Source organism: Hippoglossus stenolepis, chromosome 8, assembly GCF_022539355.2.
Source record: "Hippoglossus stenolepis isolate QCI-W04-F060 chromosome 8, HSTE1.2, whole genome shotgun sequence".
Classification (NCBI taxonomy): Eukaryota; Metazoa; Chordata; class Actinopteri; order Pleuronectiformes; family Pleuronectidae; genus Hippoglossus; species Hippoglossus stenolepis.
The window spans coordinates 1,973,315-1,990,662 of NC_061490.1; the positions used below are offsets into that span (position 1 = coordinate 1,973,315).

The 17,348-nt window shown below is 40.0% G+C and overlaps 1 protein-coding gene across 1 annotated transcript in view; it reads right to left on the minus strand.

Moving 5' to 3' along the window:
• The window catches only part of oxr1a (oxidation resistance 1a), a 157,115-nt gene that overhangs the window by 129,149 nt on the left and 10,618 nt on the right, over positions 1-17,348 (minus strand). The window contains exon 2 of the mRNA XM_035164303.2: positions 12,993-13,079. Within this exon, the coding sequence (XP_035020194.1) occupies positions 12,993-13,009 (17 nt within the window). The 5' untranslated portion in view covers positions 13,010-13,079. The remainder of the gene's footprint in view (positions 1-12,992; positions 13,080-17,348) is intronic.

The following is a 17,348-nucleotide window of genomic DNA, read 5'->3' on the forward strand; positions in this document are numbered from 1 at the left end:
CTCCTCATGCATTAAAGAGCTCATAAGAAGGTCTGCTGGCAACCACTCCAAGCTGTATCCAATAAAGTGAACATACAAAACAAGTGTCTGATGATGTGACCAACAATAGGAGACAGTAAATAAAACGGGGACAGTAAAACCTATGTTCTTATTACAAATCGTGACATAAAAACAAAACAATAAAGGTCATGAATAAATGGTAAAAATGTTATCAGTGATGTATTAAAAACTATTTGAATACATTGAACAATTGCTTAATTATAACAGTTTATTTACTAGAAAAATACAGAGATATGTGTTGAATTGAGTTTTCCTCATATATCATGCCTTTTTTGGACTCTTTTTCACCCCTGAATATCTGATGGCTCGAAACAAGGTTCTTGTCTTTGTTACATTCTTTCAATAAAAATGTTTAAAGCGCCTAAATAAAAAAGTTGTTCCATTTGAATGGAGAAAATGAAAAACATTGTTTATGTTCATTTCGTTGCCACTGTAAAATCATCATTACTACAAGCAAAATGATTATATTCATCGTTCAAATATTATGTTGGGGGAGGAGAATACTACATTCAATCCAGTGAACAATTTCCGCTTCCTTTTGTTCTTCCATTAGGCTTACGGTCGTCTCAACTTCCTGTAATTAGTCTGAATTGGTCCAGACCGGACCAAACAAGGTAGGTGAAGCTTGTAACTGGCATTTTACATGTAAAATATAGATATGTAATGTTTTCTGGGTTTTTTCTATTTCTGTATATGAAAATGTATTATATGAAAATGTATTACATTACTATGAAGATAAGTCCTTCATTTGAGCCATTTGGATTTTTGTTACCTTAACGCATGTCGCTGTCCATAGATAACACTGAGAAACGGGCAGTCTCAGAAAAACAAAAAAAGGTATGATTTATGTTTTAATGCTTCCTGCCAGATAAGGATGAGCTCAGAGCACATTAATCAAAAAAGCTCAGGCCCCACCGCAGTAATTCAGCCACTGCACTTTTCTACGATCACAAAAATGTCACGGTGGTCAGCAAATGGGCTCGGATGCAATGGCAGAGGGAGATAGTCGTACATGCTGCATATCTGACTCCTAACGGATGGCTGTTTGAAGCCATTTTGTCTGGATACTATCTGTCGTTATGTAAGATAAGGAATCATCTGAGCCACGAGAATGAAAGCACAGAGAGAGAAAACTCTGCACGGCTACACAGGCGGACTGTCTTTGAGATGGTTCACCCCTCAATGAATTTCCGCACTTAACAAACACATCCAAGAACCCAGAGCTGCTGTGTCTGCTGCTATTTTCTGCTGGCCCTCAGATATACAAAGAGAGTTACAGTAGGCATTACAAATAGCTGATATTGTCCAAATACATATCAAAAATTTAAATAAACAGCAGCTTCGCTTGCAGCAATGTGGATGTGGTCTTCCCGTGCTGTGATGGTGCTGTTGATGTTTGCGTTGTTTCCCCCTGGTTGAGCAGTGTTTACCCCCTGGATGACATTGAGAACTGCTGCTGCTGCTCTGCTGCTGGTGTTTCAATGTGAGTAATGAAATCAAACGTTAATTTGACTCTTCTTCAGCATTCACCCCAGGTCAGGGATCTCCTGGGGCACCAGCTGCTGCACCTTGCTAAGCTGCAAACCATCCATCCAGCAAGAAAACAGGCAGAGAGGGGGAATGAAACATGGGAACATAGAGAGAGAGAGGGAGAGAGACATAGAAAGAGGCAGAGTAAGAGTGAGAGTGAGGTCGTAATGAGGGAGAAGAAGGCCAAAGGGCAAGGAGATATTTGTGCTTGAATTGGACATGGAAATGTATCATATGCCAGGGACTGCAGTATAAGCACATGATCATTGTAGTCTTTGCAGAGGACTGTGATCTCAACATTTTTTAGAGCTAAAGTAATTAATCAATTACTTCATTTGAAAACAACAACCATGCTATCATTTTTGAGCCAAAATACCAAACATTCCCTGGTTTCAGCTTCCAAAATGTGAGGATTTCTGTCTACTGCCACAGTAAACTGGATATAGTACTTCTGGGTTCTGAAAAGTGAACACGACAATCTTTTGGTTGTTCTTATTTGCGTATCATGCCAGTTCTGTCAGATATGTGGGATGCACAACTGAGAAATGTATCTGAAACACTTCCTGCACAAACGCAATAAGAATAATGAACCAAGAGCACTTATCACTTTTGTGCCTTTACTGCTGTTCCACACTAAAAGAGTGTTTTGAAAGTATAAATTTAATACCGGTATTGAAAAAACCCAAATGACACCTTACCCTAGTTGTAAGTCGATTTAACTGTCACTCTCTCTCATTTTGCATCAATTCACTAACTTAACCTAAATATAGCCTGTTGAATTTTTGCAAGGTTTTAAATAGTTTCACTATAAAAGGTTCATGGCGTTATGTTTTTGTTGGGGCTGTGCGTGGTTATTTGTTCTTTTTCGCCATTACTGGCTTTCCGAAAACTGATGCAAGAAGCGTTTTCTTCCTCCGCACTTTACTCCTGTCTCTCCCTCACATTAGACATTGATGCCTCCCAACCGCTTCTTCTGCAGATGCAAAGACACATGGACTAACACACACAGTAGCAATCATTTGTTGCTACAGCTTAAGGAGGAATTGGGTTGGTGCTTTGTGTGGAGGTGATAGCTCTCTGCGCTAATGCAAACGCAGCAGAAAGGCAGCAAAAATTGGATTTCATCAAGGCCAGAATTGAGATTGTGATGTTATTAATCAGAGAGAACTTCTACAAGCACTCAACACACCAAGGCAACTGAAATATACAACCAGTGAGATGTATTCACATCTGCTCTGAGTTTATGAACGCGAATATGAACATCATCAAAAATACACAGTGTTTATTCCGAGGATAAATCTGTCACCACTCCAGAGCTGTTTCAATGGAGAGAGCTGGGAGCTCTATACCCCTCCCTTCATCACTCTGTCATCTGGCCACAAGTGATGTAAGCACTAATCTAATCGACAGCCACACACAAACCTGCTGCATATCTCACTTCAAGGATTAAGAGACCAAAGTGGGAAAAGGATGAAAAATAAAGTGAGTCAGATGATTGAAGTGATCACTTGAGAGCCTTTGGTGTGATGGAATAAAAAAAAAAAAGTATAATAAAAACAAGCAGAAAATAGTCAGGAAGCCTTCCATTCTGAGGAGTGGTGAGGTTCGGCCTGCTACCCCCAGCAAGGGTGAAAGCTCCGCTTTGAAGTTGGAAATGGAGCCTGGAATGTAATCCTGTAAAATATAGTTCTAACTAAAGCTGCATCAAAATTTCATTAACCGGTGGCCATGGCCTTCTGTCTCACTTTCACCTGTTTCACTTGGTGACATTCAACCCCTGTACATTAATCTGATATGTGAGGTAGTAAATATTGGGAAATTAAGCCTTCTAACAAACAGAGATACATAGTGGTTTCATTCTTTTGCACTTCAATGATAATCTTATTGAGTGGCTTTGGCTCAGCTGTAAATTACTAAATGAGTGAAATATTAAATTACCTCAAAGCGTCAACACTTCACATGCAAAAATATACAATAGCATTTAGCCACTGTTTTGTGTTATAAGTCATGTGTACATGTGCATGAATTCTACTCCTGCTGGCGTATAGCATTTGCTTTTGTCTTGCGGCTGGCAACCACAGAAAGGTCACAGCAACAACAGGAGAGAGCAGAAGCAAACATGTGACCAGTGTAAACACTGATCATGTCTGCTGTTTCTGTTTTTTCTTGCAGATTTATAGTCTGCTTCTCCTTCTCAGATGGAGAAGGGTGGGGACACATAACACATTATCTGCCTCGAAGAGAAAACATGCAAACCAATTCCTTAAAAAAACATGACCTTTATGCTATTGGGGTTTTTTATGTCTCTGTGTGTTTATGATGTACTGTAAGTTTATGAGGTAGGTAGATCCTTTGCCTGAACTCATCCCCTTATCCCCAACCACTCACTTTGATAACCTATAGTGCCAGAGAATGGGGCCTCATTAATAAAGAACAATATGGACTGGATGTACAGGCATACAAGGGGACACATGACATGTACTGATTAAACATTTATTATTTACCCTGGTAAAAAATTAATACACCCAAATAGAGTTTCACAGGCTAATAACCACATCATATCTGCCTTTATTTCTGTAAGTGCAGATAGATATATAAATGTAAAAACTATGGTAATCATTATCATCAATCAACAATGGATCAAATCACGTGCAACGTAAAAGCAGTCTCTTATAGTGACAAACCCCGACTATATAGGCTTGACTCCATAGTGAGGGTTATAGTCTAGTCTTTCATATGAATGCTAACTGCTAGTGAACCTTTTTTCATGATTTTTTCTTGATTCCATCCACTTAGGTTCATTAATACTTGTGCACAAGTAGACTTTATTTTGTATTACTAGTATAGCACGCACAAATCTCTGAACAAACTATGTGGTCAAGTTGGATTATGGTTCATCTCTAGTATCATTGTTTAGGCTTTGTGTGGAGTAGGGATGTTGGGATTAACCCATTTTACGATCATAACGGTAAGAATAGTAAAAACCGTAAGAATAGTAAAAACTACGATATCTAACTATGGTGTCCTGCCACTCGCGAGTCACGTAATTTGTGTGTGCGTCGTGCAGTGAGATCTCTTCTCGCAAGTCATGTTTTGTGTGTGCGGGTGTGAGCCACTGAAACGTTAGTTGAGAAAAGGGAACTGATGTAAGAGCCTTTTTTCTACCAACGCTGGCCAAAAAAAACAGCGAGAGGAGAAGTCCTTGTTTACTTTCGGTTTCTGACCAGTTGAAGGAGCGTTTTGGCCCAGATATCTGCTGTCTACACTAGAAGCCTCAAAATACTGGCCATTGCCCCAGAGGCTCATTGGTCGATAGCCAATGGGCTCTCAGATTTGATTACAGGTAATATAGACATCAGGTTTTAAAAAGGGAAAAGAAGATGATATCGCTGGTGCATTTATATTTGATACTGTTCTCTGTCCATCATTAAATGCTAAATAGATACTTAGTGATTTTAAGACTGCTGTATCTAAGTTTAATTTATTTTTATGGAAACTAATGTAGTGAAAAAAAATCCTTTAAAATCTCATCTTTTGAAACATCACTAGTGGTTCAAGGGTGGTAGTGGATAATTCTGTCCTCTATGCCAAATAGTGCAAAGACTGCTCTGGTAACCTTTTGATTCCCCTCACAGCTCCAACACACAGGTCAGAGTAAAACACAAAACAAAAGAGTGAAATAGGTCAGGGCTGCCATTTTGCAGCATATTTTCATCAGAACACAGACGTGAACTTTAGTCCGATTAAAGTGGGAGGATACAATCTGGCATGAAAGTTGCTCAAGTGCACTCGAAATGTTCAGAGGCCATGTGTTTTTGACAGGCACAATATACATCTGCACTTGTCATGGTGATGATGATAAGAGGTGAGTGGGGCCAAGATTTTAACATTACCCTACAGTAAACCGTGACCTTGCATAACCCCCAACACATCCAGCAAAAGGCATCATCTCCTCCAGGAAACTGAGCAACTGTGATGCTGCTCAGTCCAGCGGCTCAAGTGCTCAGCTGGCGGTCTGCACGTCAGACAAGAGCTGTGATTTGTATCTCTGGCCAATGATTATCGAGTGACGCTCTGTACATCTCCAAGCCAAAAATCACAAACCCTCTTTAAATAGGATGCAAAATCAATGGAGCGGTAGAGTCAGTCAAATCAGCTGCCTTCAATCAATGAGAATTTAGACTGACAAGTGCATGTGAAGCAGACAAGGCAACGTGGAAGGTAAATCCAATAACACAGTGACCTTTAACATTATTAATTGATTAAAAAGATGGCGAAATAATTGAATTCCTGGAATGTACACATGGCATTACTATGTGTGTTCACGTACACAAACAGTGACACATACAAGATGTTTTCCTCCACATTTACTCAGTCTCACTCTGCTCAGGCCCATGAAGAAACAGAAGGATTAATGTGGCCCTTGACATTTGATACCTCCCATTTCCCTGTGTCAGCAGAAAGACCCTCTCGTCATCACTTTCCTGCAGAGTTTAACAGTCCTCAGGCTCCAATACTGATGCGGTCACTTTCTATGTTCAGGCCCTGCCACATCGAAGGCTGGCTGATGAACATGCTGCTGACGTCTGCGTTTTTTAACTAAGCAGCGGCGGTGCAGTCTAACCTGGACATCTCTGGCCAAAAGAGTGATTATATATCCACATTGTTCTTACAGGCTTTTTTGTTGAGTGAGTTCTCACCAATACCAGAGTGTAGGTGCGAGGACCAATAGTTTAAAAAGTCCTTTCTAAGGCCTGCATATAGATACTGATGCCATTTGTTATACAGTGTTTAATTTCAGATATATTATGTCAAACACTTTAATCCAACATCTGCAGATGGACTCACAGTACACATCACCTGAATGACATGTACAAATGAGCAAAGAACAGGCTTGAGAGTTGTGTTCATATAACCCATAGCCCCCTCCCATTGGGTATGTAAATGTATTTATTACCCTCCTGATGTCTTATCAGGGTGGGAGCTATCCTGCCTTCATGTGTCTGTGGAAGACCCCTGGAGTGAGACCCCAGATGTGAGATCCCAACCATTTGCAACGAGACACCATAAAGTTAAGGCTTCAAGAGGCCATAAAGTACAAGTCTCTGAGCAATAATCGTAAACCTAAAGTTGCCCTTTTAGATAAGCAATCTGGTCAATCTTCCACATACACGTCTGCTCATGCAACATCACATCCACAAATCCAAAATGTCCATTCCAGTTATCTTCAGTTTAACATAATGAACACGGTACACGTCTTCACTAAGATGGTTAAAATCCTACTGAAGATATGAATATTGTGACTATAACAGACATTCACTAATTAGTTTTTAACATATGCATAACCTGACATACAATAACTCAACAATGCATAGTCCAGCCTGATGTAAAGTATATTTAATTACAAAATCCTCAGACACAGGTGTTACTGCCACACTGTTGCAACACTCCTCAAGGTCAGTCCAAGGTGAGTTGGTGTGCAGCGTTGGGATGGCAGTCAGTTCATAATGATTGGATCAGCAGGCCTTTGGAGGGGGAGTTAACACATCCCAGCATGCACTCTGCTCCCCAGACACCATTCTCTTCCCACTGCATACATAAGTAATCAAGTGCAAGGCCCCTTGATGTTGATCAGCAGCTCAGAGCGACAGTCAGATATCTAATTACTCCTTATGAAGGTCAGGAGAAGTGGGGAATCAATGTCACATCTGATATTTTGTTGAGAGTGTAATTACCAACATGCCATTATAAGCTTAACTGTCATGATGAGGATGTGGCATATTGATCAGTGTATAGTTGAGGGCAGAGGTGCAGGTGCCACGATGCAAGGCATAATGGTACAAGAGTATACCAAGGACAAACTGTGCATATAATGAGTGTGGCATTATTATAAAGGTGTTTACTTTGTTCATTGTGTGCACTGTTTGTGATGAGTCATCCATAGCTACCACAGGAAGGCACCTTTCCACAATGTGCTCTCTCATTATAATGAGAGACACTGCACTGTATATTCAGCACACTGCCTCACCACAACGCAGCAGAATACTTACTCCTAAACTTCACAAGATAGATTTGGTGAAAAACTATCTTCGGCTCCACCATTTTGCCAATAATGAGTCCAACTCACATTGTGGTAATTTCATTACAGTGCCCACTGAAAGCAATTACTGGTCCGGTGGTGACACCTTCACGCTGTCTCTCCAACATCTCTGGCTGAGCTACTCTTGGCATGACAGTTATTTCCTGTTCCTGTCGCAGCACTTTCTAAAAACAGCTGGGAGAAACCGGTTCTGAAACATGGCTGACAACCAGGGGTGGCAAATGAATTACTCTTTGTGACAGTCATCTAAGCAAACGCCTCCACAACCCAGAGGATAATGCTAAGTGACTCCAACTGGACACCTGGGGTCAAATTGAGGCTGTTGTTGTAGAAAAGTTCTAGAGCTTTCGGAAACTTGAATCCCATGTAGCTATAAATTCGCCGACAAAACTTTACTACAGACAGAAATCTATGCAAGCAGGAGGATAATATAAATTGTCAATACTTAATAATTACATGTTCTCAGAGCCAAAACCCAACAGCTGTGTTATGTCTAGAGGGTGTATCCATGTAGATGGTCTGTATTTATAGCGCTTTTCATCTTCATGACCACTCAAAGCACTTTACAGTACAGTTTTGACACCCACCCATTCACACACACATGCAGTGCATATATGTGCAGCACTTTCTCTATCACACATCATTCATACACTGCCGGCACAGCTGTCAGGGGACATTTGGGCTGCAGTATCTTGCCCAAGGACACTTTGGCCTACGGAATGGGGGCAACGAGCATCGAACCGCCAACCTTCTGGTTAGACAACCCACTCTAGCTCCTTAGCCACATCTGTCCGTAAATGGCATACAGATAAAAAAGAAGGGAAGAGAGTAGATTGGAATAAATACTCTTAGTCAAATTGCTGACAACATTCATCTAAATCTTCATCTGAATCCTTGTCAACCTACAAATCTGACAGATGACAAAAAGAGACAGAAAATGATTCCTGTGCAAAAGTTGCAATAAGAATATCCAGAGTCAGCAGTAATAGCAATAACCTGTTTATTTAATATGGTCTGAATATTTGTCGCTTTGGACTTTATACTGACTGTAAACATACACACACAGTTTCTCCTTTTAGAGGGTGAATTAAGGCAAATGTTGATAATCTGTGTGCTGAGAAACTGGGTTTAGTTGAGGATTAAACTGTGCACTTGATCATGAACATGTGATTTACATACCCTCCCTTATATCTTCATTACATAACCCTAGCCCTCAACCATTACCAATGTAATGGTTGAACTCCAATAACTTGTGACCAAAAGCATTCAATAATGGTTAGTTAATAGTGCTTCACAGGCTTTATTGATTACCATGTCTGCACTCGGAGCAGAAAGCCACAGGCACAGGACAGCACATTGATGATACGTCTAAAAGATAAGGTCGTTTTTTCTAAATTAGGACCACAATGTTTGGCTGACAAATGTGAAGCAAACCCAGAAGCTACAAAACTTTAGCTTATGCCATGGCAAGCAATTTATATTCACTTTTCATTTGTCTTTGACTTTAATATACATTTCTTTTTTTAAATCCATGAGCTACATCCATGACAAATAGATAAATGAATATAAAAATGGTCCTCAGCACAGATGAGACTGTCACAGCTGCACAGGATGCTGTAAACCGACGTACACAATCTCTCTTAAATCACATTATTTCTTCTGTGGTGGCGGAAAACATTAAGTGCACCAGAAACCACAACTGTAGTTTTGTGCTAGTTACCAGATACCCCTACCATCGAGAACACAGCTAACATGAGGTCCATTTCATTTTATGGTTGAGGTTGTGAATACATGTTGTACATTTAACCACCTTGCATAACTCCCACCAACTGGAGCAGGCATGATAGCAGGCAGAAGAGGATATGGCAAGAGATGGATTAAATAAGTAACGAGGATAGAAGACAGCACTCATTACATTACAGTAACATTATAATGAACACAATAGAATGCCACTCAGTAGAGTGCATACCTGTAACCAAAGCCCAACAGTCCACTTAAACAAAAAAAAGATTTTAATTCACTCGATCCAGATTCTATTTGGATCTGCACTAAAGAAAAAAAGAGGTAAAAAGCAATCAAGGCCAAGATATGCTGCACTCTCAGTTTACTGAGACTGTTCATATTATAAAAGAAAACTACAAAAGTGAGATGCACAAATGCTTATGTTTTGGATTTATATTGCGCTCCTCTGTTCCACATTTCATTCAAAATAAAAGGTTAAGATGTTTGACTAATTAAATTTGAACGACAGACTTCATTACACTCTTGCCTTGTAGGAACAGTAAGTGATGCTAGAGATGACTCAAGGGAACCCAAGAGGAAAACCAATATTAATAACCACAGATCAAGCCACAGCAGCACATAGCAGTCTCTGACTGATGCACAGATTTCCTCAGCCACTTTGTTTCGTTCAGCAGTTTGGAGAGAGAGAGAAAAAAGATGCTTTGTTTCATATTCAGCAGAAATTTGAATGAGCTTTGAATTTCAGGATGGCAGCCTATTACAGTCATTTTGAGCATATCCGTGTCATCTCCTGTGCTGACACAGCTCCCCTGAAGATGGAGAGCTGGCTTGGTCTAATCATCTCCTCACCCACAGTATGATGATCACACACACTGCGAGGAGGCAGGTGGATGCATGCAGCATTGTGACAGCGCTCAGTCCTCAGCACATTATGATATGCTAACCGAGTCCTCACTCCTCCTGTAAACACATCCCTTTAATCTTAAAGCGATAGCTCACCCAGAAAGGAAAATTCACTCATTATCTACTCACCACTATGCCGATGGAGGGGTGGGTGAAGTGTTTGAGTCAACAAAACACTTTTGGAGTTTCAGGGGTAAACAGTGTTGCAGCCAAATGCCAAGGTGCATTCAGGGGCCGTCAGAAATGTTAACATCCAGTGGACTTTTTGCCTTAAAAAGACTTCTCAGTAATGGATGGACCCAATGTTTTCTTTTTCTTTTTTTAAATCAAGAAGTCAGAGGACGACAACATCATCCTCCATTAACTCCCCTAAAGCAAATATTCAGAACAAATAGAACAATACAATGTACCAGCTTCGGTGTGCAACATTTCTGTGCTTGATGATGGATGACAGATTCCATGTGAAAAATACGGACCTGGTGTGCAAGGACCTATAGGCCCCATTCAGACCTGGTATCAACATCCATCATCAGGGATCCGTCGACAGCTCTAAATGTGAACTCCCCTAAGCCGCTTTGAGACCCGATCACTCCACACCACTTCCATAGATGCTCCAGGATGCATGTGTCAACCTTCTATTAGCTGTGCTAATGCAAATATGAGGCCATATTGTCAGTCCGCCTACTCAGCTAACATGTCTCTATTTTTACACTTCTCAGTGATCAATATGATATATTTATTTTATGGCCAACGCCGCTATGTCAACATTCACTGCCACTTAATCATTTACTTTTGTTTTTTTATTGATCATTTTAAATGAATAAAAGTCAGATCTGATGACAAGAGGTCAAACAAAACGCATATGTAGATACTCTGATGCCAGGTGTGAACTGAGAGCTGTGACTGGATCACCTGAGATGGATGTTAAGACCAGCACTAAACAGGGCCTTTCTCTTTACATCTTCTCCTGACAAGCAAAATAAACCTAATGCAGCTTCTTTGAATATCACAGTGAAGCCAAAGGAGCGATCAATATCTGAACCAATGCAGTGGCGACTCCTCTTTGTCAGTGTACATCAGGAGTTGAGGTGACTGTCAGTCTAATCACAGCAAGTGGTTCTCTCAATGTAGATGCCATCAATACGAAGGCCTTTCACATCTACATATAACAACCGAGTTACAGCAAACAAAGGCCCCATGGACCAATTGTGAGGACATCTAGAGCTTAACACGCCTTCCCGTAATGAGTGTCACCTACTACTTTCAATGAAAAGTCCCTAGATGCCACTAGATTATGTCACATGTTAATTTGCACACTAACAATACCCCATCGTAACTACTGTATTTACATATTGTGAGTTAAAATTACATTACTCAAATAAAAAAATGAGCTAAAATAAAGTTGAATTAATTCAAACTAGAGATATCGGGCTGCAGATTGGTGGACTGAACATTCAGCTGCTCCCTGATCACAGTCAGCGACATTACAGCACACTCACTTCAAAGTATCATCAACTCTTCTCATAAGTTTAACCTATGGAAAAAGTTGTCATGTGTCTTAAAATGTTCCAAATCTGCCAGTTTCACTAGACTCTTATCTTGTATTTTTTACATATGCAGATATCATTATTTTAGTAGGAGAGTGCACTAAACTGTTAACCCTAACAATTTGTTCCTTTATCAAAAATAATATTAAGGATGTCATTTCTGGTTAATAGTACCGCCTGTCCATACATATTAAATGATATTTCACCATTTAAATTTTTCATTTCCTGTTGAAAAAAAACGTAATTTCCACTCAGGACCTCCCTTAAGGTTATGTGGCTATAGGCTGTTTAAACAAAATTAGGTTTTAAGGGGAAATGACTACACATTATACACCTTATTGATTTAAATGAACTCTTCTATTAGAATTCAGGAATTAATTGGCCAAGAAAAACTAATTTGTGTCATCAATGGGTGAACAAATTCGCTGTTCTCTGTAATGTATTCAGCACTACAAATACAGAGGGATAAACCCAAGTGTCCCACCTCTTATTAAAGCAACATGAAAGAAAGAAGCAGACACACTTTCTTTCGACCCAGCTTACACAGACTGGATGAGCAATGTGACTACTTCCAACCTACAGTCCACATCCAGAAAAGCCAAACTGATAAATGATTTATGCAGACGCTACCACAGGCCACATTAAATATACAGAATGTACACACAAGCAAAGAACACTGTAAACTGGGCCTCCTCAACTTACAAAGAATGAATGGGTGCATTTACAATTCAGTTTGAAGCTTTATCTCTATTTAGAAATACAGTAGATAGATGTATCAATTAAGGTGTGTGGGTAAAGATATATAAATTCTATAATGTATATATACAGTTGCGTCTAATAGTGTGAGATCATGTTTTCTTTAGACTTTTGGACCCGAGTATATAAATATATTAACATGGACTTTACACTCAAGAGATAATGACAGAGAATGTAATTTGTGTCGTGACTTGAACATCAGCCGATGTCACATCTTCTCACATCCAAAATCATTTGTGGAACACAGCTGACGACAAATGTCAACCATCATCAACAGAAGCCATTTTGAAAAGCCCTGAGATTTCTGCCAGATTTCTTTTTTTAGAGTAGATGAGAAGTGTCATTGTGCTGACCTTTTGGTGCTGAACATCTTGGCAGCGTCTTCTTTCTCCTTCTCAGTGGCTCTGGGAGGGTCAAGGTTTGATGTTGACTTTTCAAACCTGCAGGAAGCACACACACACACAGACAGGGGACAGAAGGAGATAAGAGTGAGATTTTCAGCATCACAGTCGAGTTGCCCTCAAGTTGTCCGGATGCCTTGGCCACGCTGACCTCAGCAGCCTCCATTAGCCGGCCTCCAACTGAGCGAGAAAAATTGACTGGGCATGGCAGGAGGCGGCGGGCAGAGTGTAACTCAGCCAACACGACAAAGGCAAAGCCTGGAGTCACATGGCAGCTTTAATAATTATTTGGTTTTACCTTGCCCCAACAGCAGCCATTAAAAAAAATGAATATAATCAATTAGTGCTGAAGCTCAGCTGGAGCTATGAGGAATAATTAAAATCCAATTAAAAAGGAGGAACGACATATCTGCTTGTGTTGACAAATATTACATGCAGAATATTATTGTGGCACAGTATCTGAATGGATAGATCCCCACCCAGGGTCTTTCTCTATAGGTCTAATGCTATACCTACCAGCTGTATAATAGCTGGGAGTTAGCCTCTGCTCTTTTATGTAAAGGTTATCAGAGACTGTGGAGGAGGGGCTGGAGTAAAAGAAGATGGGGTTCAATTATTAATGCCAAGGTCTGTGCAGGCCTCACTTCTCACCCTCTCCGGTCTGTAATGAGATGAGTGGAGGGCCACAGGGAGGGAAGCAAGGAAAGAGAAGGAGAATGGGGTGATTAAAGCTCCCGGCTCAGTCCTATCAGCCTACTTCTTCCCTCCATCACTTAGACGAGCATGTGTGCTATACACACCATCTCATTTGTAATATGGAGTAAGAGCAGGGAGCAGAGGAGAGCTGAATAAGCAGCCATAAAAGGTTAACAAAGTTAACACTGTGACACTGGAAACATCTGATAATTCATTCAGGTGACATGGAAACCGCAGATGTACTCACTTCTGTAAGTAATCTCACAGTGCAGAGCAGAAGCCAACTGTGTACCTTCCATGATACGCAGAGGATAACAGCACAGGCAAGCTGCCACAAAGAGGCATTAGCTCATCATATCATGTTTGGCGGACTGTGCTTGTGGCCGAGGAAATATCTGAACTACAGCCTTCAGTTGAGATTAATTGTAGTTACAGTGTATTACTTCCAAAGATATTACATATATTTGATAATGCAGTTGGCTGGATTAAGGTTAAGAGCAGTCTCACTTTTAAACACAAGAGTCTAAAACACTGATGTTTAGCAGGTAGTTAACCTGTTAGACAACTCAGCTCAAGGTTTTACCATGCTAATTTATTAAACTCTCAGTAAAAGCTGACGTTGATGGGATTAATGTGGCGGTTGAAATTAAACATATAACCTAATGAGCTAACTAAAAGTTCCATTGTATAAATTATCCGTCTCCAACTGAAATTAAACAGTTTTTCAAGTCCAAGGAGTTTATATACTATAACTCCCGTTTGTTTGTTTGTTTATTAGTTGGTTGGTTAAGCAGCAGGAGATTCTCCCCTCAGATGCAGTCACAACAACAGAGGTTGTCTTGCAGAGGCAGAATGTAACATATTCATTCTGCTGCGGATGTCAGGTGTTTCTGTTTACAACACATCGCCACAAGCGTCTGCCTTATCACCAAAAGCTCTCTTGACATTTTCTCTGGTGTCTTTTATGTGTATGGCTCTGCTTTTTCATCCTGAGATATTTGTATCCTTTTTTTCCATTTTAGCGTTTGTCGCGTGTTAGAGATTTCATCAACACACCCACTCGATCGCGGACAATCCTGTGGAGGATCTCCTACTGTTTTGTAGGGGTATGGTCGGACAAAACTCCACAGAAAGTCCTAAGACTCTCACTACATTCAGACATACAGCCCTTCCATGTGAATGTCCTGCAGATATCAGCATTGTTCCTCAGCAGGATTATACAAAAACTGCTAACCAAAACTTGGAAGGATGGGACATGGGCCCAGAAAAATAACCCATTCAATTGTGCTGTAGATCCAGACAGATCCAGGAGCAGGTCCAGGAATTTTAATTTGTGAGATTTTGTAAGACATTGTGAAATATACACTATTTTGAACATTGACAGATTTCGTAGGGAATAGTAAGTGGATCTTGATAGGACTGATATTTATGAGTGTGTGCAATTTTGTGCAGCTTGATTGAATTTAAGGGGACTGTCGGGCCTTGGTGGAGGTAAACGCTCTACTGAGAGCCATCCTAGTTTCATGCCACAACATAAATATCTGCTGTGTAAATCCCGTTGTGTGACCTTTTCTTGAGAGAGAAAATATTAGAAACTAAATAGGAAAAATTTACAAGGGGATATTAATTTGCACCGTAGTGATAATTGTCAGATGAAAGCTATTCAGCTACTAACATCGGTTTGGAACATGGCAAAACGCAGTGGCTCCCAAAGCGTCTTGTTTGAATAATTTTTTTCTTCTCTTTTAAAAACATGGTGTGCAGGTTGTTGTGCTAATGCGCCATTTAAGACTGAGTGGCCTTATAAAAATCTGCTGCAATTAAGGTGCTTTTTAAATGCCACTTTCTAGCAGAAAGGCTTTAGAAAGTGAGTATAGACAGTGACACAGTCCCTGGAGAGAAGAGGCTGTGGTGGAGGACTGCGTCAAGCACAAGACTTTAACCCACAAGACTGAGATCTTACTCGTATGTGAGATCAAAAATTGATATTGACTTTTAGACTTTGTGACTCCTTAGTTATAAATATTCAGCTTTCAGTTGCAGATCCATTGAATTCAGGCTACAAAACACATGGTGGGGCAAGAGGAAGTTTAAGGATCACTAACATCACTTCAAGACCATGGCTGTGTCTGAAATCACCCACTCAATCCCTACTTCACTATATAGTGCCTTCTATTGAACACTATGTAGTGAGCTTATCTGGAAAAAACAAAAAATTGTCATTTGTGAGTAATTTCAGACAGTGCCCATGAATTTAAAGATTACATGCAATCCCTGCAATTGATGGTAAAATGTATCGGTTTGGACCCAAACAGCAACATTCCCATCCTAGGAGAGAGTTTCCATGTTGGACACTAGTACATCACATCTCAACAGGCTGTTATTATACGTTTAAAACATTCGATGCAATCACGCCAGCAGCGAAACATTAACAAGATGAATGCATCACCATAAAAGGCTGCAGGTACATGCACAGTTAAAGCCAATTATTATAAAATATTTCATTTCATTAAAGCAAACTGTTTATCTAATCTGAGGGAAAATTCTGAGCCCAGGGAATTGAGAGGGATAATTTTGCACAATTTCCTTTTCCATTCATCACATTGTTGCAGGGTTTTAAAATGATCACACAGAGTGCTCACCAAACCCAGCACGTCCCTCAGAAAAAATACTAACCCTCAGTCTCAATCAAGAAGCAAGACAAAAACTGAAAATGCACTTATTTGAAATTATATGAGGACAAATTCACTTTTAGAACAAACCAAAAAGTTCAGTTTTAAAGCAATACAGAGTAAAGAGTGAAATGCAACTTCCACCAGAGATGAGAAAGTAAAGGATCCTTAAGGAAAGTGACTTCAAAACATGAAATTAACCCAAAGACTTTTCTATGACATACGTACATCCTGTCATCATCACCTATGAGGGCTGAGGATACCTATACTTGACATTGATTGGTTAGTAGACAGCTGTGTGTCTGATGTTAGCCTGTTGTCAATTTAGCTGTTGTTTTCGCTTATTCTTAGTGATGGTTTTTCCATTAGAATAGAGAAAATAAATAAACATGTTCACCAAGTTTATTTAGTTGCCTCTGTTATATTATTATCATATAACTACTGTCAAATGAACGTCCTTTTGGTTCAAACATTACAGAGGCTGCACATGATCCAAACCATGGTTTGTTTGATCTGGATCAAGACCACCTCATTTGGTCTGATTAAACTTTGATCTGTTGGTCTGGACCACAGTCCATGGCACCTTTCACATCTGTTCCTTGGCTTCAGACTTGGTCCACAGTTATACAGACAGTGCCCTTGGACTCTTTACTTGTGCTACCTCTATTCATAATGTTGTCGTTGATATTGTTATTAACCCTTGCTTGTGTTCAAACAACCAATTTAGCTGAATAAATATCTGAGTTAAATCATGATAACTGTAATCAATTAAGCAAAGGATGAAAAACACTCCCTGGACCAAAGCTGGAAACCCTGCAATTCAGATTTACTCAACATGGCTAAGTTAATGCAACAATTTCACTCAGGAAGACCAAAACCTTGATCACTCAGATTACTCACATGCAGATTAACACCGGACTAAAATGATCTAATTAAGATG